Source organism: Trichechus manatus, unplaced genomic scaffold (genome assembly GCF_000243295.1).
Source record: "Trichechus manatus latirostris isolate Lorelei unplaced genomic scaffold, TriManLat1.0 scaffold00038, whole genome shotgun sequence".
Classification (NCBI taxonomy): Eukaryota; Metazoa; Chordata; class Mammalia; order Sirenia; family Trichechidae; genus Trichechus; species Trichechus manatus.
The window spans coordinates 11,921,927-11,945,080 of record NW_004443974.1 but is presented as its reverse complement, the minus strand read 5'-3'; the positions used below and the strand labels follow the sequence as shown (position 1 = coordinate 11,945,080).

General features: G+C 54.0%; 1 protein-coding gene and 1 non-coding gene across 3 annotated transcripts in view; both read left to right on the top strand.

The window, feature by feature from the left end:
- NIBAN2 (niban apoptosis regulator 2) overlaps positions 1–21,578 on the top strand; it is a 56,816-nt gene extending 35,238 nt beyond the window's left edge. The window contains exons 3-14 of one of the 2 annotated variants that reach the window (XM_004375690.2): positions 4,998–5,126; positions 7,431–7,536; positions 8,884–9,051; positions 13,533–13,648; positions 14,222–14,326; positions 14,421–14,583; positions 16,443–16,630; positions 17,435–17,590; positions 18,059–18,175; positions 18,390–18,497; positions 18,645–18,756; positions 19,235–21,578. In XM_004375690.2, coding sequence (XP_004375747.1) covers positions 4,998–5,126; positions 7,431–7,536; positions 8,884–9,051; positions 13,533–13,648; positions 14,222–14,326; positions 14,421–14,583; positions 16,443–16,630; positions 17,435–17,590; positions 18,059–18,175; positions 18,390–18,497; positions 18,645–18,756; positions 19,235–19,827 — 2,061 coding nt within the window. In that variant the 3' untranslated portion in view covers positions 19,828–21,578. The remainder of the gene's footprint in view (positions 1–4,997; positions 5,127–7,430; positions 7,537–8,883; positions 9,052–13,532; positions 13,649–14,221; positions 14,327–14,420; positions 14,584–16,442; positions 16,631–17,434; positions 17,591–18,058; positions 18,176–18,389; positions 18,498–18,644; positions 18,757–19,234) is intronic. The other variant, XM_023730761.1, reaches the window with a different exon arrangement.
- On the top strand, positions 16,172–16,307 carry LOC111820461 (small nucleolar RNA SNORA9). Its single transcript, XR_002824010.1, has one exon. It is a non-coding gene; the product is annotated as a small nucleolar RNA SNORA9 (small nucleolar RNA).
- Positions 21,579–23,154: the final 1,576 nt, after the last annotated feature.

The following is a 23,154-nucleotide window of genomic DNA, read 5'->3' as shown; positions in this document are numbered from 1 at the left end:
CTGATGGGAAACTCAGGTGAACCTGGGTTCAAATCCTCTTATTAGCTGGTGGCTTGGTTCAGCCTCCAAGCCTCAGTCTCCTCATCTGGCAAATGGGTACCTCCTTCACAGGGCTGGGAGTATTTGGTGAGAGAATAAATGACACATTGTAAGAGGGGAGCAGGTAGTGTTATCTGCATGGAAGCTTGAGTCCTGAGTTGCTGGGTAACCTCAGACAAGTGATTTCATCTCTCTGAGCCTCAGTTTTGCTGTCTGTAAAATGGCATTCAGAGAAGAAAACAGTCATCATGGGCCAGAGTTGTCAGAACAGCTTTGTGGAGGGGGTGGGGATTTCATGAACTCTAAAAGCCAGACAGGATTATGGGGAAAGTCTTTCAGGAAGGGGAATGGTTTGGGCAGGGGCATTGTATGTGTGTGTGAGGGTGGGGGTGGGCAGGGGAGACAGCAGAAAGAATGGCTGTGAAGGCTTTAGATTGGGAGGGTTGACTTCATTTCACTCCTCCCACCCTTTCCAAATACCAAGTGACTGAAAATGTGCCGTTTACCCTGAGACCAAAGGGGTGGGAATAAAAACAGCTTCTTTCAGAGCCAGCCAGCACTTGACCTGGCTTTGAGGATTTGTTACACGCCGGCATTTTCCCAGCTGGAGGATCAGCAGTCATTAGCTCAGACAGGAGAGCTGCTCATAAGGCTGGAACGAGCCCCAGGGTCTTTCTGGAGGGAAATCTTTGCGGACGAGACTGAAGAATTACCCTGAAGAGAGAGACGGGCAGACCCATGGCCAAGGACACATGCATTGAATGTGTTAGGTCGGGTGCTGGGGCCACTCTGCCCTTGCTGGCCTCAGACTCTCACAATTAATTATGAGCTGGGAGGAGTTGACAGGGTGGATGCAGACGGGAGGACCTGACCTCATCCTGGTGGTCCAGGAGGGCTTCCTAGAAGAAGAGCCATCTAGGCTGGGGACCTGGCAGTTGAGGAAGCATTTGTTGGGAGAAGAGAATACCTGAGTGAGGGAACAGGATGTGCAAAGGCCCGGAGCTGAGTGTTTGGGTGGCTTCTCAGGATGCTGGAGGCAGGACCAGAACCAGGTTCCTAGCCTCGGGCCCTTTCTGCTAGGATCCTCAGCTGGCCTAGGGAGGAGGGAAGGTCAGGGCTGTGTGCCCTGGCCTCTGAGAGAGAGCATCACACACACCTTTGAGTCTGGACCCAGAAAAGTCTGTCTGTTCCCCTGGTGTCATGATAACTACCCAGCCCAGTGACGGCTGAGGGGGCCCCAGGTGCCCAGGGGAGTGGCCTGGCCCAGGTATCTGGCAGGTACATACCTATGTGGTAGGAAACGAGGCCTTGGACCCAGCCCAGGTGAGCTGCTTCCAGTGGGCAGGGCCAGAACCACTCCCCTACAGGAACAGAAATGTCACAAGCAGCCCAGGTCCCAATAACCCAAGACAGAAGTGGGGAGGGGCTGACCTGCGTTAGCCACACCTCTAATGCTCGCTAGGGGTACATATTCATTGTAGAGAAGGAGAAAGTAATGCATAAGCAAGATTAGTAAAATAGAATCACCCATAATCCCTGAGAAGTAGGGGTAGTTGGTCCCATTCTTCCACTCGGGAAACTGACCATCATGATGTTACCCCTTTCATGGACCATGGGATATATATGCTGGTGTTACATTTTCCGCCCCTGGAGGTTTATTGGCAAGCATTTGAGCCATTTTAGTAAGTTCTGGTGTCCTGACGGACACTGGTGCAACTGCTTAAAAAACAAGGAAGTTGATTTGTGCCACATTTGAGTGTTGAGAGCCATTCGTATGAGGAGATACTTCCCGGAGGAGTAATCGTGTGAAACTTTTGTGTCTTTTGGCTTCTGTACAGAGAGATAAGGCTTGCAAGTATGTCTACTATTTCCTTTGTGTTATCGGGAAGGTAGAGTTACCGACATTCAGAAATATTCAAGTAAATGAGTTATTTTGGGGATGAAAACAGTTTGTGATGCACTTCCTAGGCTGTGGGACCACTGATGTCCCACGTGTGTGCTTCCTGGAACATGGCACCAATATGGCCCACTCTCGGTCAGACTGATACCGATTATGTGCAGCAAGTGTAGTGTTTGTATAGTATTTCACGTGTATTTGTGGAAAGTTGAGTAAGATATTTTATGGCTCAAGTGTAACCAGGAAGGGTGATGTGCCATGGGACTGATATGTCCCACATGTGTGATATGCTTCATGGACCATGAAACTGATACGTCTCACTTGCAGTTGGCACCTCATTTTTTCAAATAATAAAAAACTACCAACCATCAGTGATTCAGCATCCATTCCATTAGTGAAAAAAAATGGCATCACCAAACAATTTTTAAAAGAAGTTCACCCATGGAAAGGCATCTAACCCAGGGCATGCATCTAGAAGTGATAAGAATGCCAGCAGCTGCAACAGCGGTTGTTTTGAGCACCATTCATTTAGCTCTCACGACTCCCCTCTGTGCGAGGTACTATGACAGTGTCCAATTCACAGACGTGGAAACTGAGGCTCAGACAGGTGGAATCGCTTGTCTAGGCTCCCATGGTGTGTGTGGGGAGCCGGGACTGTCACCCTGGTTGTCTGGTCCCAGGACCTTTGCTCGGACCATTGCACCACCCACCAAAGATTCCCACTGCGGCCTCTGAGAGAGCTCTGCAGATTCTCAAATATTTTGCCTGAGCTGCCGGCTTCCGTTTCATTTCCTGCAGGCCTTCCAATCGAAACACGACTCTGCCATTTGAAAGTTTTAAAAATAAAACCAAACACCCATTAGGAGCTGCCCAAGGATCTGGGGGTAGACTCAGGGGGGTTGCTGAGCTTGACTCTGCCAGGGCAGTGAACTCAGGTCTGCACAGCCTCCCCGGGGGCAGGCATGGTTAAGGGTTCCTGCCCCTAAGCCTGGAGAAGCCTGGGGAAGGGGGCTCTTACTAGGGTGCCAGAAGACTTCTGTTCTTTCTAGAAAAGGGGGGATTTGAGGGCTGGGTTTTGCGTAGGCCTTGGATCTAAATATAGACTCCTGCACAGCAGCTTGGTGACTTGGGTAAAGCCAGCTGTGTGTGTGTGTGTGTGAGTGTGTGTGTGTGGTAGGTGGGGGGAGCTTGGGTAAAGCCAGCTCTCTCTCTCTCTCTGTGTGTGTGTGTCTGTGTGTATGTTGTAGATGGGGGGAGCTTGGGTAAAGCCAGCTCTGTGTGTGTGTGTGTAGGTGGGGGGAGCTTGGGTAAAGCCAGCTCTGTGTGTGTGTGTGTGTGTGTGTGTGTGTGTAGGTGGGGGGAGCTTGAGTAAAGCCAGCTCTGTGTGTGTGTGTGTGTGTGTGTGTGTGTGTGTAGGTGGGGGGAGCTTGGGTAAAGCCAGCTCTATTTTTACCCCTGGGTAGGAAGCAGTGCTGGGGTCCTATTGTTTGAGTACAATGGCTCTCGTTTTCCAAGAATGTTTTGTCGTTTCCCCTGGAGTAGCGGGAGGGAGCACGGCGTGGGGGTAGGGGCATGTGAAGGGCACTGAGTGTCAAGACGTGTCTGGAGTGTGGCTTGAGGGGGTCTTGCAGAGGGGCCCCTCACACCTGACGCTATCTACTAGGGAGACCCAGAAGCAGGGTGAAGAAGCCAGGCAGGTTTCCAAATCCATTGCCATCGAGTTGATTCCGACTCATAGTGACCCTATAGGACAGAGCAGAACTGCCCCGTAGGGTTTCCAAGGAGCGACTGGTGATTTCAAACTGCCAGTGTTTTGGTTAGCAGCCTTAGTTAGCTTTTAACCACTGCACCACCAGGGCTCCAGGCTTAGGCACAATTAAAATAAGTTCTCCCATTATTATGTATGCTAAAATATTTCTTTCTGGAAAAAGCACCATGTTTATTGTAGAACAATTAGAACCTGCTGAGAAGCAGCAAGGAGCACTAGACTCCCCGAAATCCCTCCCACCCAGGAGCAAGCCTGTGCCCATTGTGGCATCTGTATCTCCTTTCCAGACACTTCCCCGTGATTGTGCTCTCTGGAAGTGCTTCATGGGATGGATGCTGCTAGTGCCAGCTCGAAGCCCCCCTCCCCTGCCCCCATAAGTGATCCACAGAGCTGGGAGACTGTGACACAGACTCTGAGTGACCACAGCAGTGGTTATGGCGGCTCCCACGTATGGGGCTGAGTGCCTGGGATGTTTACACATGCCACCTCACGGAATCCTCACAGTAACTCGACCAAGTCAGTTCTGTCACTGTCCCCATTTTAGAGACGGGAAAATGAGGCTCACAGAGGTGATGTGACAGGCTGAAGTCACACTGGGATTCAGAGGCAGAGCGAGGGCTTTGCAGGAAGGTCTGGGTGTTTCTGGAGCCCACTCTCGTCACCAGGACACTGGTCAAATGTCAGACACCTCAGACTGAGGCCCCCTGTGCCATCACCCGGATCAGGGCTATCTTGTTCAAGCTTTCGGAGCCCCAGAGGGAACTGAGGCCCAGAGCCAGGGAGAGATGTGCCCATGGGTCACGGAGTACAGGCGCTGGGCCTCTGCACTCCTGGCTCTGTGTGTCTGCTCCCGCTGGAATGACTGCCTGCACCCACGATGCAGTGGAGGGGGAAGCGGAGAAAGCTCACAGACCCACCCTGACTTTCCATGGAGCCTTGCCTGCCTGTGGCCAGGGCAGAGTGCATGTCCCTAGTCCTGCCTGGGTCCTGCATTGCTGTGCCTGGCCTGGATTCAGGTCCTGGCATCACTACTGCCCCACCTGGACCCAGGGAAAGCCCTTCACTACTCTGCCCCACTTTCTTCATCTGCCAAATGGGTGCAATGCAGCCGTGCCACAGAGGCCTTAGTGAGACGAAGTGAGATCCAGGTGAAGGGTGCCCCCAAGCAGGGGCCTGGCAGGGGTGAGGGAGCAGGTGCTGCTGGCTGGGCAGTCGCTTTCTTAGGGACCCTGTCCCCTCCCCCCAGACAACGGGGGATCCTGGGTCTCATTCTCTGCCCTCTTTTCTCCCCAGGTGCCACTGGAGGAGCGCATCATCTTTTCTGGGAACCTCTTCCAGTACCAGGAGGACAATAAGAAGTGGAGGAACCGCTTCAGCCTTGTGCCCCACAACTATGGCCTGGTGCTCTACGAGAACAAAGTGGTGAGCCCCAGTGGCTGGGCAGCAAGGACTGAGCCCCTAAACCACTGCACATGCCCCCACCCTAAACCACTGCACACTCCATTCGTAATTCACTGCATGCCCCAACCCCTAAACCACTGCATGCCGCACCCCTAAGTCATTGCACATCCCACCCCTAAACCACTGCACACTCCACTCCTAATTCACTGCATGCCCACACACCTAAACCACTGTACAGCCCCACCCCTAGATCACTGCATGTCCCCACCCCAAACCACTGCACGCCCCACCCCTAAATCATTGCACACTCTGCTCCTAATTCACTGCATGCCCCCACCCCTAAGCCACTGTACAGGCCCACCCCTAAATCACTGCACACCCACCCCTAAATCACTGCACGCCCCCACCCCTAAATCACTGCACATCCCATCCCTAAATCACCGCACACCCCTGCCCCTAAACCACTTTGCACACCCCACCCCGAAACGACTTTGCACACCCCCACCCCTAAATCACTGCACTCCCCCTACCCCTGAACCCCCCTGTACATCCCAACCCCTAAATCACTGCATGCCCCCACTGCTAAACCACTGCATGCCCCCACCCCTGAATCACTGCATGCCTCTCGCCCCTAACTTTGAGGTGTCATCAAGGCCAAAGCGAAGCCTCAGCACTTTCCCAGCCTGCTTGCTCTCCTGGGTTTCCTCTTCTAATTGCATTCCATCTGTCCAGGCACCCAGCTCCCTGAGGTCACCTTTGACTCTGTCTCTCCCCTCATAACCAACTCTAGGTTCTATCCATCCTCCTCAGTCATCTCAAGTCCCTCCAGATCCCTCCTCTGCCACCACCCTGGGCCCTGCCCTCCTCCTACCTCAGCCTTCTTCCTCCATGGGCTTCCTGTGGCCCCTCCCATCCTTGCTCTTACAGTAGCCAGAGTAAGCTGTTGAAAACATGTGTCTGGCCATTCCCTGTCCCAGCTTACCCCTGTTATGTCTGCCCTCTTGCCTTGCTCCCTGGGCTGTGGTCCTATCTTTTTCCTTTCTGATCCCTCCCTTATAAGCCCCTGCCCTGCTGTTGTTAGATAAGAGTCTGAGAAGGGCGGATTGTTTCTTATCTTTGCTTTGGGCCCTTGGGGGAACCCCACCTGGTTGAGCCACTAACAGAATTTCTTCTCTTATCTAATGTTTCTCCAGAGCAGCCAGAGCAGAGTCTCCTCTGTTTCAAGGCAAACCAGTGTTAGAACAACACTAAAGTCAAGAGCAACTTCATGCCCCAGGGCTGTGGTTCTCAAATGATAGCACCTTGTTAAGAAACAGACTATTGGCTCTGCCTCCTGAGTTTCTGATTCAGGTCTGGGGTCGGACCAAGAGTTTGCATATCTCAGAAGTTCCAGGGTGATGTTGATGTTGCTGATCTGGAGACCTCACTTTAAGAATCATTGCCCTAAAGATTCTGAGCCACTCTCAAGAGATGTGTTGAATAGTGACAGCTAGTGGCAGGATGCAGCATTGCAGCCCTGCTATATGAGGAACTGCTTTTTCACCATTGGTATAAAAAAGCAGGGTCCAGATCTAATTCCTGTTCTCCTCCAAGGGCAAAGACTTATGTGATACTCAGAACCTAAGAAGTTGGTGGGCAATTCAGGATAATGGTCAAAGAGTTTGGGCTCTGGAGGCAGACAGACCTGGTTCATGTCCTAACTCTGCTGCTTACCAGCTGTGTGAACTTGTGGCTAATAGTAGTTCCCACCTCTTGGATTGAGAGAATTCTGTGAAATGAAGTATGCAATGCCCTTAGCACAGTGTCTGATATGTAATAAACACTCAGCTAGTGGTAGCTGCTAGTAATACAGACAATAGTAGCAGTAATGATGATAACAATAATAACCTCAGCAACGCTTATTGAGTCCTTGCTGTGTTCCAGGCACTATGCCAAATGTTTTCTGTGGATTACCTCACTCAATCCTGACACAGCCCTGTAGGAACTGCTATTACCCTGGTATTATAAATGAGGAAACTGAGGCATAGGACGTTCAGGAACTTTAACTTTAGCATCACCCTGATAGCACTCAGTGGAGCCAGGATTTGAGTCCAGAGCCTGGGTCTAGATCACTATACCATGCTATCTCCAGTTATGATGGTAGTCAATTTTCCTCCTCCCTCTTTTCCCTCTCTTCCTCTCCCTCCTCATCCTCCCCACCTCTCCCCCCTCACCGCACCCCATGCAGGCAACACTGAGTGGGGCCCTAAACCATAGTTGGGAGTGGGATTTGGGCTTGATTACATCCTTAGCCCCTAGGAACCATCTCTTTTATCCCCTCATTAGGCCTATGAGCGACAGGTCCCACCCCGAGCTGTCATCAACAGTGCAGGCTACAAAATCCTCACCTCCATCGACCAGTACCTGGAGCTTGTTGGCAACTGCTTACCAGGTAAAGGACCACTCATTCCAGACTGAGATGCCCTGCACAGGCCCTGGGTGTTGGCCAGGGGAGGGGGAGGCCCTGAGCCTGGAGCTCCAAGTTCTGTGTTTGCAGAAAGACCAGATGGGCCTAGAGTTGTTACCAGGTACCAAGCAGAACCTCAAAGGGGAGGCCTTGTAGCTGTGAGAGGCAGGAGTCTGCCCAAGGCCACTCAGTGACTAGGGGCTGGACCAGGGTGGAACCCCACCTGAGTCCTGCAGGTTCCCAAGCTGTGTATTCTGCAGCTGTGGAACTGGGATCTTGCTCTCTTCCTTTCCCACCTCCCAGAGTTCTTGAGGGACTCCTGGGAGAAGTCAGTCCAGGTGATCCAGCTCTATAAACCACCAAGTTAACACTGCACTTGTGAGGAGTTGTTATTTCAGACATTCTGTTTCCACCCGCCCTGTCTGAGACTCCCCAGCAGCCTAAACTAGAAGAACATCTGCCTCAGATGATCCCAGAGCAACTAAGGGGCAGGGGAGATGCTGGCTGGGGGCAGGTTATGCCCTGAGACTGGGACTTGAGAGTAAAGCCCCCATGGTGGTGGAGGGCTTGGCTGGACTCCAACATTCCTGGATTCCAGTCCCAACTCTGGCTGTGTTTGTGCCATGTCTTCTTGGGCATATTGCTTCCTCCCTCTGGCCCTCAAGTTCTTCAGCATCTACACAAATGCAGACAGACACTCAGCATTGACCTCGTGGGGTGTTGTGTAGATCCCATGAAGGGATGTGAACACTGCATCCACCAGGGGCCTATGCAGAGCTGGGCACAAAGAACAGTTATTTTCGTATTATTAATAGAACAGTGGTGGGATCACAACACAAGACCAGTTATCTTGCTGGAACCTGAATATCCATGCCAACAAAATACAGGAAAAAAAAAAATCCCTTTTTATTTATTTTGTACCCCCGCTCCCCATTCCTCCCTTCCCACTTGGACATTTAAACCACACCTTGGCCTCCATGGTTGAGCTTTGAAGGGAAACCCAAGAAGGTAATGCTTGGTCTTTGAAGCTCTGAGGTCTCTGACCCTGTGTGCCTTACATGTAGAATTTAGAACCTTACCTAAGAGGGAGGTGGATGCTACTGTATTACTGGCTCTAAGAAAAGGGTCTAAATGGAGGCTGTGGGATTCTGAGGTTCCTTTAGCCAGGCTGTGGAGGACACAGCAAGAGTGACCTGCTGGTCACCCTGGAACAGACCAAACTGTGAGCCTGAGCCTACCCCTCAGAGCAGAGGCTGAGGGATCAACTGCTTGCTCTCCTTTGGCTGAGGGAAACCCCAATGGGCAGCTGCTCAGTGGGTGCTGTTTTCACAGGGACCACGTCAAAATCGGGCACTGCCCCCATCCTCAAGTGCCCCACACAGTTCCCTCTCATCCTCTGGCATCCTTCTGCACGTCACTACTACTTCTGCATGATGACGGAGGCCGAGCAGGGCAAGTGGCAGGCTGTCCTGCAGGATTGTATCAGGCACTGCAACAATGGTGAGCAACATTCAGGCACTGGATGCAGGGAGGGCTATTTACCTGGGTAACGTGTGTAATGATACCTAGTGGCCAAATGTGGCATAGCAACCCTGCTCTATGAACTGTTCTAAGTTTTCTTCTAAGAAACCATTATGATACCACCGTTAACCTTCTTCCTCTGTGAAAACGTAGTTCTGTGTTGCTCAGAAAAATCTTGGGGATATTGTTCACAGAATAGTCCTTATGTTTGAATCTTGATTCTGCAACTTTCTAGCAACATGACCCTAGCAAATCCCTGCCATCGAGTCAATTCCAACTCATAGTGACCCTATATAATAGAGTAGAACTGCCCCATAGGGTTTCCAAGGCTGAAATCTTAACCACTGTGCCACCAGGACTCCTTATCATGACCTTAGGAGACTGACTGACTTCTTGAAACCTCTGTAAAACGAGGATAATAATCCCTTCTGTGTTTTAGGAGGTTTATGAGATTAACAGCGAGGATCCACTCAATACTCAGTAAAGACTGGCCATTATTTCTTTACTACCAACCTACAAGGAGCTTTACTTTTTTTCCTCAGGGCCTCGTTCTCATCTGTAAAGTTATGAGGGCTCTCCAGTTCATTCATTCATTCAACAAACATTTTTAGTGTCTAAGCCAGGCCTGGGGCTGGGCTCTGGGGATGCAACAAGGCAGCAAGACATGGTCTCTGCCCTCATGCAGCCGGCAGTCTGGTGGGGAGACATATGTTACACAGATGAAGATGCTGGCGGTGATGTGTCACAGCTGTGCTGCATGCTGGACAGGAGCCCCCCAGGGAGCCTTGAGGGTGTGTGCATGTATGGGGGGCCAACCTTGCGTGTGTGTTTTGTGGGGGAGTTGATCATGGCAGGCTCCCTTGAGAAGGTGAGGGCTCTGCTGAGACCTGAGGGATGTAGAGTCAGAGAGCAGAGGGGAAGAGTGTTCCAGACATGGGTAGTAGGAAGCATGGTGGGAGTCCCTGAGGCAGAAACAGTATAGAGGAGGAACTGCAGGAGACCCTGAAGTGGGGAGGGGGTGATCTGAAATGGGACTGAAGGGGGACTGGGGTCAGGTCAGGGAGGGCTCTAAGGAGTTTTATTAAAAAGGTTTACAGTTGTCCCCCAAGATGAAGGTGGGGCATTGGAGGTCTTTCTCCCCTTGGGGAAGGAACAACCCTGTCCTCGATCCTGAACTTCCTTCCTAGTGACTTGGCCTCAGGGTCTCTGAGAGGGAGACAGCTGTCCCTACCCCCTGCCCTGTCCTCTGTTCTGTCTTGCCTCGGGCACCAGCTCTGTCTGATCAGTCCACAGGCGGTAGATGCTGTCGGCACCAACACCTGGATGCCAGGCTGGCTGCAGCAGTGAGTCGGCTCACCTGACCGTCTGCATAACTCCCCAGAGCCACCTCTGCCCTGCCTTCACCTGGGCTGGGCCCTGCCCACCCACAAAGGGCCTCCTGTTCCCAGGTCCGCAGCGGCTCTGGGTAGTGCCCAGAGGCGGAGGCACTCAGGGCCCTGGCAACTTGGCCTAGGGCACCCGTCCTCTGTCCTCCCTCCCTCCCTGGCTGAGCTTCACCTTCTCCAGGTGTCCAAGGCTGGTGGCAATGGCTAACCTGGTTGGATGACCCAGGCCAGGTGGAGAAGGAAGGTAGGGGATACTGGGGACAGACTAGGTGGGGAAGAGCCACCCTTCAGTCCCCATGTGTAGAACGGGGAGGTTGATAATCTCAACCTCATAGGGTTATTGGGAAGAGTAACTGAGTGGTTTGGGTAAAGCCTGGTATATAGCCTGTGCTCAACCGGGAGGCTGTGGTAAGCCTCTTGGGTGTGGGGTACGATGGGTAGGAAGGGGATGCCAGGCCTGGGGTGCAGGGGCAGGGGAGGAAGGGGCATCCTGAGACTGCAGGTGTTCTGGCTGAGGGTGGAGCCCTCACCCCAGGGTGGGCTGACAAGGCTGGTTTTAGATGTGGGCCCTTCCTCCACCCTGAAGACTGTGGGAAAGCTCTGCTTACTCTGGCCTCCGAGGCTGGGGCTGGAATTTGTGAAGCCTGGAATTGCTCACTCTGGGGGCTGCCAGGAAGTAGGGGGTGAGTGGGGGAGGGAAGCCAAGCTGGGTGGATGCCAGCTTGACCCAAGGCCCGTCATATCCTGCATTCCTAGAGCAGCTGGGGGTGGCAAGAGGCAGCTGGGGCACTCACCGCCACCGATGCAATGCGCGGAGTTCTCACTGTGGACCTGCGGTGTGAGGTCAAGGCCTCTTCCAGTCTGACCCACCTCTGCTGCTGGTCAGGACTGAGGAATGTGGCTTTCCTTGAGCAGCCTGAGCTTTAGGACACTGTGGGCAGAAAGTCTCCGGGTCTGGCTGTAGTCACTGGTCCTGGTTCTGGCCCTGATGCTGCCATTCCCTAGCTGTGTGTCCTTGAACCAGTAACTTTGCCTCTCTGAGCCTCACGTTTCCTTATCAGGAAAAGTGAGGCTAAGAATAGCCACTCCCTCACAGGGTTGTTTTGAGGTTAAATGAGCGGGTGGGTCTGAAGTGCTTCAGCCTGGGCTGGGCTCACAGGAAGAGCTCAGGAGGGTTGCTCTTACCCTTGTAAAACTGGACAGCTCAGCATGCAGAATACAGAGGGTCCCAAGGGGCACAGGAACTTAGGAATAGGCCCAAGGCTGCATGTCTAGCCAGTCAGAGCCAGGGCTGGGACACCAGCAGCCTCCTTCCGGCTGCCCAGCTGTAGCTGCTGCTGGGCTGCCCTCTGCCTCACCTTCCGGCCACCTGGAAAGAGGACCCTGCCCTGCACACCTGGCTTGTTGCGTGCAGAATGAAAATCCCTGATGTGGGACAGGCTGGGTTTCCCAGGCAAAAGCCGGTCTCTAGGAGACATGCCCCTCCTGAGAGCCTGGGCTGCATTTGCCCACATGCCGCCTTGCTGAGCATCCCTGCCCTGTTTCTGTCCCTTCTGCCTAACCTCAGGTCCCTGAAATAGAGGAGTTAGACCCTCTTGTGGCCCACAGGGAGCCAGCCACAGCAGGGATGGGGGCTGGCCCTTGGTTTCCCAAGTAGGAAGCTCCCTTACAGCTCTGATAGGCAGCGGTTGCTATGGTCAGCCTGCATGGGGAAGGAGGGGCTTCCCATTGCCAGAGAGGGGCTTTTTCCCTGCAGGGGTGACTCAGCCTGTAGTCATCGCAGTGGGAGTCGAGGTTTCCTCTTCCCTCGGCCCTGGGACGCAGTGGTCGGAGGCACGCAGCCATGGTGACCGTCCACTGCCTGGCTCGGTGGTGTTTTACCACATTCTTCTCCAAGTGGATTTTGCAACTTCCTGTAGCTTGCCTCCCCAGCCCCCAGTCTGGAGGTTCACGCCTTGCTCGTTGATCCACCTCGACACCACAGGGGAGAGGGGGTTGTAGGCATGAGGGGGAGGCACGGGGGTGTAGAATCATCTGGGCCACGAACACCACCACCACCAATAACAAAAATCCATGCCAGGCCCTGACTGGGAACTCAGTGGTGAACAAGACAGAGCCTGTGCCTGCCCGTGCCTGGCAGGGGAGGCAGGATGAACCGATTCACCACTCTAGTTACTAATAAAAAGTGTGATGTGGTACAGGGCTGGGAGCCTGCACTGGGGCCCTGACCTTGGACTTTATAGTTTGCAGCCCTGTCTTTAGCCATGGAGCCTCACGGTTGGTGTGTGAGGCCAGGCCAGGGATCATTGTTCAGAAGAGGAAACTGAGGCCCATTGCGTCCCAGGATCTAGAACAAGGCTTAGCAAACTATGGCCCTCAGGCCAAATTTGGCCCACCACTTATTTGTGTAAATAAAGTTTTATTGGGACTCAGCCACACCCATTTGTTTACGGATTGTCTGTGGCTGCTTTCTTGCTACAACCGCAGAGTTGAGTAGTTTTTGCAACAGAGATGTCTGGCGTGCAGAGCCAAAAAAACTTACTATTTGGCCATTTACAGGAAAAATTTGCAGATCGTTGATCTAGAAAGTAAGGGGAGAAAACAGGATCCGAACGAGGATCTCTGGGTGCCTCTGGAGCATCCCTTGAGTGCTAGGTGGCCTTCCCTAGGAGGGTGGAGTGGCTTCTAGTCCTGCTGTGCCATTTACTGCCTTTGTGACCCTCAGCCAGTGGCCTAACCTCAGAACTTGTGTGTTTCTTCATCTGTAAAGTAGGGTTAATAATAGTGCCCACGAGGTGGGGTGGTTGGGAGATTCCAAGGAGATAAGGAGGACGCAAGGAGGATTGCCTTGTTGGGGAGGTGGGGTTTTATTATTGCTGTTATTATCACTGCAGCTCTGACTGCTACCATTATTGCAAGGGTGGCAGGAGTCACAGCCACCTCTCCAGGCAGCACGCACGTGTGTGTGAGCACGTTTGCATGCATGTGTGCGTGTGTGTGGTTTGGTCAGTCAGTGGGTCTTGGAGGTCCCTGGGCCATTGTGCTGATTCCTCTCTCCCTCCCTCTCCTGGACAGGGATCCCCGAGGACTCCAAGGTGGAGGGCCCCGCATTCACAGACGCCATCCGCATGTACCGCCAGTCCAAGGAGCTGTATGGCACCTGGGAGATGCTGTGTGGGAATGAGGTGCAGGTGAGGCCAGAGAGGGGGGCTACAGAAGGCATCCTGCTTGAACTCAGGGCCTAGAGGGTGGGGCTGGGTACAGAGACAGGCTCTGGGGAGCTGCAGGTTTGGAAGGAGATGGCAAAGTCAGATTTGGATATGTTGGGACCCAGGAGGGTCATCCAGGTGGAGATGTTTGTTATTTTGTTTAGTCATTTACCGAGCACCTATCCTGGGCTTGTGAACAAGATGGACATGGCCCTGGCTCTCAGGGAGCTCTGTGTCTGCAGGAGAAACACATTCAGCCAATAAACACACACAATTCCACTTGCAGGAAAAGGGGATGGGGGGAGAGGTACAGTATTACAGGCAGGGAGGCAGCATGTGCAACGGTCCTGAGGTGGGACTCCTGAGGATCCTGCAGGACATCCAGGCAGATCAGTTTGGGACCTGTGGGAATGGGCTCAGGAGAAAGAGAACAAAGGGCCACGCACAGAGGAGTTGGGGAAGACTTGGGGGCTCAAGGGGCTGGGCTTCTGGAATGCAGAGAAGAACATGCCAGCTGGACATGCTCCAATGCCTGCCCCGACTTGTGCCTCCTAGATCCTGAGCAATCTGGTGATGGAGGAGCTGGCCCCTGAGCTGAAGGCTGAGCTCGCCCCACGGCTGAAGGGAAAACCCCAGGAGCGACTGCGGCAGTGGATCCAGGTGGGTGGGCCTGGGAGCTGGGGGTAGGGACAGGGGTTCTGCAGATGTACTGGTGCTCTCAGCCCTGGCACTGACACTGTGGCTCTGCCCACAGATCTCAGATGCTGTGTACCGCATGGTGTATGAGCAGGCCAAGGAACACTTTGAGGTAGTGCTGTCCAAGCTGCAGCTGGCCCGACCGGCCATGGAAGCGGTCATCCGCACCGACATGGACCAGATCATTACCTCCAAGGAGCACCTGGCCAACAAGATCCGAGGTAGGCAGGGCACCTGCCATGCCTGTGGTTATTGCACGGGCCTTCCAGGGGCCAGGGCTGAGCTCATTTCTATCTCAAGGAGACCTATCAAAACTAGTTGTTGTCAAGTCACTTCTGACTCATGGTGATCCCATGTGTGTCAGAGTAGAACTGTGCTCCATAGAGTTTTCAATGGCTGAGTTTTGAAGCAGATTGCCAGGCCTTTTTTCCGAGGCATCTCCGAGTGGACTCAAACCTCCAACCTTGTGGTTAGCAGCAGAGCGCCTTAACTGTTTGCACCTCCCACGCACCCTATGAAGACCTGTACCAGGTGGAATTCTTTTCTATGTAAATTTTATAGCAGTGAGTTGGCTCACTGCTTGTTCTTAAAAATCAAAATCAAATCTGAGCCGTTGTTCCTCCAACCCCTTGAGTTGTTTTGTGACCATTATTTCTACAATTCACTTTCCACAGGCTGGATTTTTTTTTCCCCCCAAGTTTCTACATGTTTAATTCAGTGTCGTTGATTACATTCTTCAGGTTGTACAACCATTCTCATTCTCCTTTTCTGAGTTGTTCCTCCCCATTAACATAAACTTGCTGCCCGCTAAGGTTCCTATTTAACCTTTCCAGTTGCTGTTGTCAGTTGGATCCTATATAGATAGTTCTTAAAAGAGCATAATGCTCAAGACAGACATTCTTTACTAGTTAAGCTAAATTATTGTTTAAGAAGAATTCAGGGAATATTTTTGGTTTAAAGTTTAAATACTTTTGGGGGCTCATTCAGCCTCCATGGCTCCAGAAAGTCTAGATTCCATGAAAATTTGACATTCTGTTCTGCATTTTTCCCTTTTGCACAGACTGGCTTTTGAAGATGTAAATTTTTGTCAAGGAAGTTTAAGCCTTCTGCTCATCTTTAGCTCATCAGATTTTACCACATGTGATTTTTAGCAGACATCAGTTTAATTTTGTCATGATTTACTTCAACAAGTCTGAGTTTTCCGGGTCGCTTTATGCACCTTTCTGTTCCCAACCAGATGGGATCCATTAGCTGTTTGTTACCCATAGCACATTTTGCCGTTTCCTGTGGGTTAGTCTCTCCTAGTCGGAGTCATTGTGAGCTGGATAGGAGACCGAGAGTTGGCATTTATTTTGTGGAACAACAGCCAGGCAGAGGGGGAGGATATCAGAACAACCCCTGAGTAACAATGTCTTGACCAGAATGTCCTGGAGATGGTCTCTGCCTACAGGGAAGATGGCCTTTCACACAGTTACTCAGAGCCATGCCCCACTACCATTCCAGAACAGGACCTGGCGCAGTTTTTGCAAAACCAAGACGCTCACTGAATCCACTAAAGTGTTTTGGTTTTTTGTTTACTGTTTTAGGTTGAGTTTTTCTCCACCTCTAGCTAAGCAGAATGCGGCAGACACCTTTGGACTAGTCATTTCCTCTTTCTTGCCATCACCGTTTCAGAAATACCAGGGTCCAATCTCAGAATATCCAATTATTTTTACTGCATGGATCTATTATCTTTATCAAATATTTCTCCAGAATCATTTAGCTTGCTAATGTTGTTACCAGTGGTTTTATTTAAAAAAGAATACAACATTGCAAGCCTCCAGCGTGCTTGGGTCTGGAGCGGCCCTGGTGCATTCCTACAGTGCTTGCAAGAACAGTTTTGAAAAGGTTTGAGGCCTTGCTCTATACCATCTACAGAGCAAGGTTATAGAAATTCCAGACAATTGAATTAACAATATATAAAAATAACAATAACATCAGGCCTCTAGCACCGGGGTTCTGGGATGGCCTGGAGGTGCTCTTGGGGGTTGCCTGCCACCCCACTGGAGCCTCTGCCAACCTGGGCTCCCTCTGGGCGTAGCCTTCATCCTCCCCAAGGCAGAGGTGTGTGTCCGGAACCACGTCCAGCCCTACATCCCATCCATCCTGGAGGCCCTGATGGTGCCCACCAGCCAGGGCTTCACTGAGGTACGGGACGTCTTCTTCAAGGAGGTCACCGACATGAACCTGAACGTCATCAACGAGGGCGGCATTGACAAGCTGGGCGAGGTGAGCCTCTGGCTTTGGGGCTGGTCTGCCCGTCAGGCCCTCTCCTTCCTGGCGTTTACCTGTATGCAGAGAGGTAGAGTCCACAAGCCAAGTGGGAGGTCCTGTTGGCCCCACAGTTAGAGCAAAGTAGGAATGTTACCCCTGCCCTCAGCCTTTATAAACCAAGCAGGGTGTTAAAGTATAAAAGAATTTAACAGAGAAGGGATGGGGAAGGAAGTGAGGGAGGGAGGAAGGAAGAAAGGAAGAAAGACAAACTTCAGGTGTGGGTGATATCATTAACAAGGTAGAATTAAGTCGATATATACCAGGTCGTGTACCCCACCAATGGAGACGAACTGTCTCTCTCATTTGCCCTCAGTCACCTGATAACCTGGGTGAATGCCTTACCACAGGCCCCATGTTGGGGTTGCCGGCTGCCTGGATTCCCACGTAGTTGTCCGAGTTTGAGTCTGTAATTTTAGTCTCTTCTCCACACCCCAAACTGGGGAGTCCAGAGACAATAATACTCATAGAATTTGAGAACTGGAAAGGCCTTTAGAGAGCATCAAAAACTATCCCTCGATTCTGAGGCTGAGGAAACCAAGGCTCAGAGAGGGTGACCAACTTGTCCATGGTCATCCAGCACCTGAGAGAGGACAAGAACCCTTCTCTCCACATGAGGCCGGCTTCTCTGCCTGGAAATGTGCCCGGGACCATGAATCCCCTGCCTCCAGGTCCTTGTCCTTCCTGTCCCAGGGTCCAGGCAGGTGTCGGTCTCTGGGTCTGCCTGGCCATTCAGGTCGCACATGTCCCACCCCTCTGTAGTACATGGAGAAGCTGTCCCAGCTGGCCTACCACCCCATCAAGATGCAGAGCTGCTACGAGAAGATGGAGCTGCTGCGGCTCGATGGGCTGCAGCAGCGTTTCGACGTGTCCAGTACATCGGTGTTTAAGCAGCGAGCCCAGATCCACATGCGTGAGGTGGGCCCGCACTGCTGCCCTAGCACACCCCATCCTCCAGGGAGAGGCCCTTCCCCCAGGGCCCCACTACCGGCCACATTACATGCCACATTCGGCTCTGGCGCTGTCCTCTCAGGTCTTCTGCCTGTGCTCCCCATCTGCTTGGAACGCCTGTCCCTCTGTTCACCTAGGAGGCTCCCCTTGCTCCCCCATGCCTCCTCCTGCAGGCTCCCACAGGGTCCTGTATTTCCTGTTTCTTTGAAGCAGGGACTGGCCCCAATGCTAGGCACATTATAGACACTCAGTACATAAGTGAGGAGTGAGGGGGTGGGTGAGTGAGGTGTGTGGGTGAGGGGGTTGGTGGGTGAGTGAGGGGGTGGGTGATTGCGGGGGTGGCGGGCCTGGGGGCCCTGACTGAGGATCATTAGAGGCAGATGGAAAGGGCTGTGATCACTCTGGGGCTCACCTGCTCTGTGGTGTCCCCTGCAGCAAATGGACAACGCCGTGTACACCTTCGAGACCCTCCTGCACCAGGAGCTGGGGAAGGGGCCCACCAAGGAGGAGCTGTGCAAGTCCATCCAGCGGATCCTGGAGCGGGTGCTGAAGGTGAGTGCCCCCCGCCCCTGCTGGACCTGAGCTCAGTCCATGAGTTGGCACCAGGATCACTGACCCTGTCAGGAGGTGACACTCTGGCCCCCTTGTAGAGATGAGGACCCTGACGTTCAGATCAGACCACTGGCTTCCCACCTCTGCTGGGGGCTGTTGGCGCCTACTGCTCTGGCTTCAGATCCCACTGACCCTGCGCCCTTCCTCCTCACAGAAATACGACTACGACAGCAGCTCTGTGCGGAAGAGGTTCTTCCGGGAGGCGCTGCTGCAGATCACCATCCCGTTCTTGCTCAGGAAGCTGGCCCCCACCTGCAAGTCGGTGAGCGCCCCACGTACCCACCCACCCAGACTGCTCCAGCCTCTTGGCCCGCTGCCACCTCTGGTCCTAGAGAGACTGGCTGGGTTGGGGTGGAGCCAATAGCCCTGACCTCTGCCTCTCTCTCTGTCCCCTACCCCGCCCGAGCAGGAGCTGCCCCGGTTCCAGGAGCTGATCTTTGAGGACTTTGCCAGGTTCATCCTGGTGGAGAACACATATGAGGAGGTGGTGCTGCAGACCGTCATGAAGGACATCATGCAGGGTATGTGCCTGCCTTGCCCACCGGGAGGGCTGGGAGGACCAGTTGTGGAGCTGGGGGTGGCAGTGACTCTCATGGCTGTTGGTGCTGGTTATTACTGTCAGGAGATGATTGCGGGGAGTGTGGTGCGGTCCCTGAGGTGCAAAGAAGAGCACGAGACTTACACCCATGGGGCTGTGTTAAGCCCACTTTTAGCTGTGTGGCCTCAGGAGCGTAGTGTTGAGTCTCTTGCCTTAGTCTCTTCTTGGGTCCATGGCACTGCTGGGAGTGTCAGATGGGTGACCGATAACAATGGGCTCTGGGTTAGGGTCACACCTCCCAGCAGTGAGGCCTGGACAAGTCACGTCCCAGTCACAGACACCCACTCAGGCTGTCAGAGGTCTCAGGGAGATGACGGGGGTCAAGTTGGGCTCAGTGTCCCACATGGTGACTGCTGTGGCCCCAGTGTGAAGCTGCCTGACCCTTCCCCTCTGCCCCACAGCTGTGAAGGAGGCCGCCGTGCAGAGGAAGCACAACCTGTACCGGGACAGCATGGTCATGCATAACAGTGACCCCAACCTGCACCTCCTGGCCGAGGGCACGCCCATCGACTGGGGTGAGGAGTACGGTGGTGATGGCACTGGGGGCAATGGCAGCCCCTGCCCCGATGCCCCCGAAGCGGCCACCCTCTCGGAGAAGCGACGACGTGCCAAGCAGGTGGTATCCGTGGTCCAGGATGAGGAGATGGGGCTGCCCTTCGAGACCAGCCCTGAGCCACTGTCACCTGCATCCCTGGACAGTGTCACTGAGCCCCGTGGCATGCTGGCCCAGAATCTGCAAGCTGAGAGTCCCCCACCGGCTGGCCCCTTGCTCAATGGGGCCCCTGCCCAGGAGAGTCCCCAGCCAGTGGCAGACTCTGAGGCCTCCTCGCCGCCCAGCTCACTCCTCTGGCATCTCCCACCTGGAGAGGCTGCGGACCATGAGCCTCCCAAGCCCAGTGACCAGGAGACTGGGGAGCAGGTGTCAAACCCCAGTGGCTGCTCCCCCATCCACACGACTACCGAGGACAGTGCAGGGGTGCAGACCGAGTTCTAGGCCCGTCTGCCCTTGTGCTTTTGTTGGACATGGCGCCAGGACGCTTCCTCCAGGGCACTGGCATGGCTTGGCGCTGGGCGGGGAGGCGCCAAATCTGTGCCTTACTGGGTGTGGAGGGGCAGGGCTGGGGTGGCACCTCCAGAGGTTGGGCAGGGAAGGGCTCACCCAAGTCACTTTATTGGGTTCAGTCAACACTTTATTGCCCCGTTTTCTGTTGGATGATCTTGGACACAGGGTCTGCTTTTGGGGATTTCCTGCTGTGTTGGGGCTGGGGCACAGCTGAAGGGGCCTGGGGAGCTCCAGGGCTGCCTGTCCCCAGGACCCCTTGTTTCTTGCCCTTCTTCTGTGGCCTCGATTTCCCACATGGGTCTTGCCATCCTTCTCGGAAAGAGGGAGATAAAAGCATCAAGTTTTGTGATTCAAAGCCAATGAATTCTCTTCCATCTCACCAGGGGCTCACTGGAACTGGGAAGACAAATGTGAGGCCCCCACCCATGGGCCCCTCTCCCCTCCTCCCACCTGGGCCTGGAAGGCCAGTTTCTGAGTGGACACTGACCTCACTTTCCCCGACATGGGTGAGGGGAGGTGCTCAGTGGAGGAGGAGGGGGTGTCCTGGAATAGGAGGACCACTTCTGGGCAGGGAGTGGGGTCTTCAGGCTGAGCCAGACTGATGCTGGGGGAGGATAGGGCTGCCTCATTTGGGGGTGGTGGTGGGGGGGGGTAGGAGCAGCAGGCCTGGGATGGAATGAGAAAGGCAGAGAATGTGCTCGACTGTGGAGGGGAGGTGCCCCATGGGAAGGAGGCAGATGACCTCTGGGGAGACATTGTTGGGAACATTTGGGTGGAGGCCAAGATGCAGACGTGAGGGTTGCTGGAAGCTAGAGAGGGGCCTTTGCCTCTGCCCAACCCCTGCTCCCCCGGCCCCAGCCTGTCTCCTCTGATTTGTCTGGGATCTGTGGGTCTCTGGAATTCCCTCTGCTTGTCCTGCCCCTTTTACGCCCATATGCTTTGGGCTGGCGCCTGAAGGATGAGGGGAGAGTGGCAGGCTGTTGAAAGGTGGTAGGGGTTTCCTAGACTGTGCGTTCTGTCCTCTTTGGGCCATCTCCAAGGTAGTCACTGCCTCCTGAGGGAGCTGGGTGGGGCTCCCTCGGCTCCCCAAGATATGGTGGATGGCCCTGAGGATTTGGGGGTGAGGTTATGGCCTGAAAATTCCAGGCCCGTTTTGAAATGTCCTTGAGTTCCTTCTGGGCCTGGCCTAGCTCTCTTCCTCAGCTTCTTGTTCCTGGGGGTGAGGGTCAGGCCCAGGCAGCCCCACTGGGGCAGCCCCCATCCCCCCAGGGGCCTGAACCTACTGGCCTTCACAGGCCCCCCCCCCCTTCCCTTGCTACTGCAAGGGAGGGCAGGCTGGGCAGACACTAATACCCTCCAGGGTCCCCTGGACCGGGTTCCCCTCTCCTGCCCTACCCAGCCCTGCATCCTCCCTTCCCTAAACCTGCTTTTCAGGGCCGAGGCCTTAGACCCACAAGATGTGTGTGCATCGGTGGCTGGTGCTCAGGGACCCTCCAGTCCCTGCCCCCAGCCCTAATCTTAAATGCATCACTAACCTCTTCTACCAACAAGGTTTGTCTTGAGATACTCTCCTCCAGTGCCTTCTTTCGGGGTTTTCAACCATCCTTCCCATATATTGTATTGAAAATATTATGCAAATTGTTTAAGCTTCTACTAATCAATAAATGCTTTATTTAAAGCCGGTTACATTGTGTGTGCTGCCACGTGGGTGACGGGAGGGGTCGAGAGACTGTGCCAGAGACTTTGTCTAGGAATCCTCATATACCTCGGCCTTCTGGGCTCCTTGCTTGACCAGGTACCTCTAGGTCCATGGTCTGAATTCTTAATTATCCCATTTTACAGAGGAGGAAACTGAGGCCCAGAGAGAAGGGACTTGTCCAAGGTTACAGAGCACGAAGCTCAGGCAGCTCCCGCAGCCAGACCTTTGCAGGACACACTTTGGCCAACAGGTGCCTCAGGGCCCTGGAGCGCCCACAGCAGTGCACCCCAGGCTCATCCTAGATCCCTATGGTGAGGACTGCTCTTTCAGGACCCCTGGTCACGCAGCCAGTGTTCACTGAGCACTTTTGTGTGGGCCGTAAGCTTGATGTGCCAGCCCGGGAGCCTCCCTGCTACTCTAGGAGTAGATACTATCCTCATCCCCAGGAAGCTGGGGAACCTTGGCTGAGGTTATGTGGCAGAGAGAGCCCCCAACCCTCCACAGTTTGTGGGGCTGGTTCGCCCCATCAACCAGGTGAAAACGTGTCCCCATTACGTGAGATGACAATCAACCACCTGGGAAAGCAGGCCCCCACATCGCAAAGAGCACTCACCCTGTCCTGCTGGGCCCTGCAGCCTGGTGAGGTGGGCATGACCGATGGTCCCCACTGAGGTAGGGAAACAGACCCAGGAGGGCCAGGGCTCGCTCATTCTGCCACCCCAGGGCCTGTCCTCCCTATCCAGCCTGCTCGTGTGGGCCCTGTGCCTGAGGTGAGTGCTCAGCGCCCCATGGTGGCCACAAGCCTTAATCAGGGCCCCGCCCAGTCTCATATTAAATGGGTGGGGAAACCTAGCCCAGAGGTTTCAAAACCGACCAGGCAGATTACTGAATGAGCTGGCCACAGGGCCCAGGCACCCCCAAGTAGGCCTGCCACTGGCCCAAAGAAAAGGCTGCCCTTTGCTCAAGGCCATTTGGCAGACAATGTATAGTAAACATGCATCTCTCCAGTGAGTACAAGTGTGAACGGCTCCTTAGAGTCCTGCAAGGAACTGCCGGCAGAACTGCATGGCTGTGGAGTCAAGATGGCGCTGGGCCCCCAACCCAGCACTGCCACCTCCCTGATGCTGGGCATTTAGCCCCCTCAGCGTCTGCTCCCTGCCTGGGGCAGTAGGCATGGGTGGTGCTCAGCACTGGGCCAGGAGCACAATCTGCTCATGCATGAACAGGCTGGCTCTGGCCAGCTCTCCCTGCCCTTCCCCTCTCTGGGCCCTGGTCTCTCCACCTGTAAAGGGGAGGTCTGGATAACCTCACATTCTGTACAGGTTCTGCTTCCCCTCTCCTCCTGACTGAGGTGCAGCACACCCAGGCCCCTTCCCTGGGCTGCCCTCTGCTTCCGCCTCATCCCCAGACCACAGCCCCTCCCCTGCCTGGGCCCCATCAGGACCTGGTGATCACTCAGGAAGGAGCACTCTGGAGATGGATTTATCGACTTGCCTGCTGTGTGTCTGCAAAGCTCATTGCCCTTGAGCTGCATAGGGTATGAGGAGGTGGAGATTGGA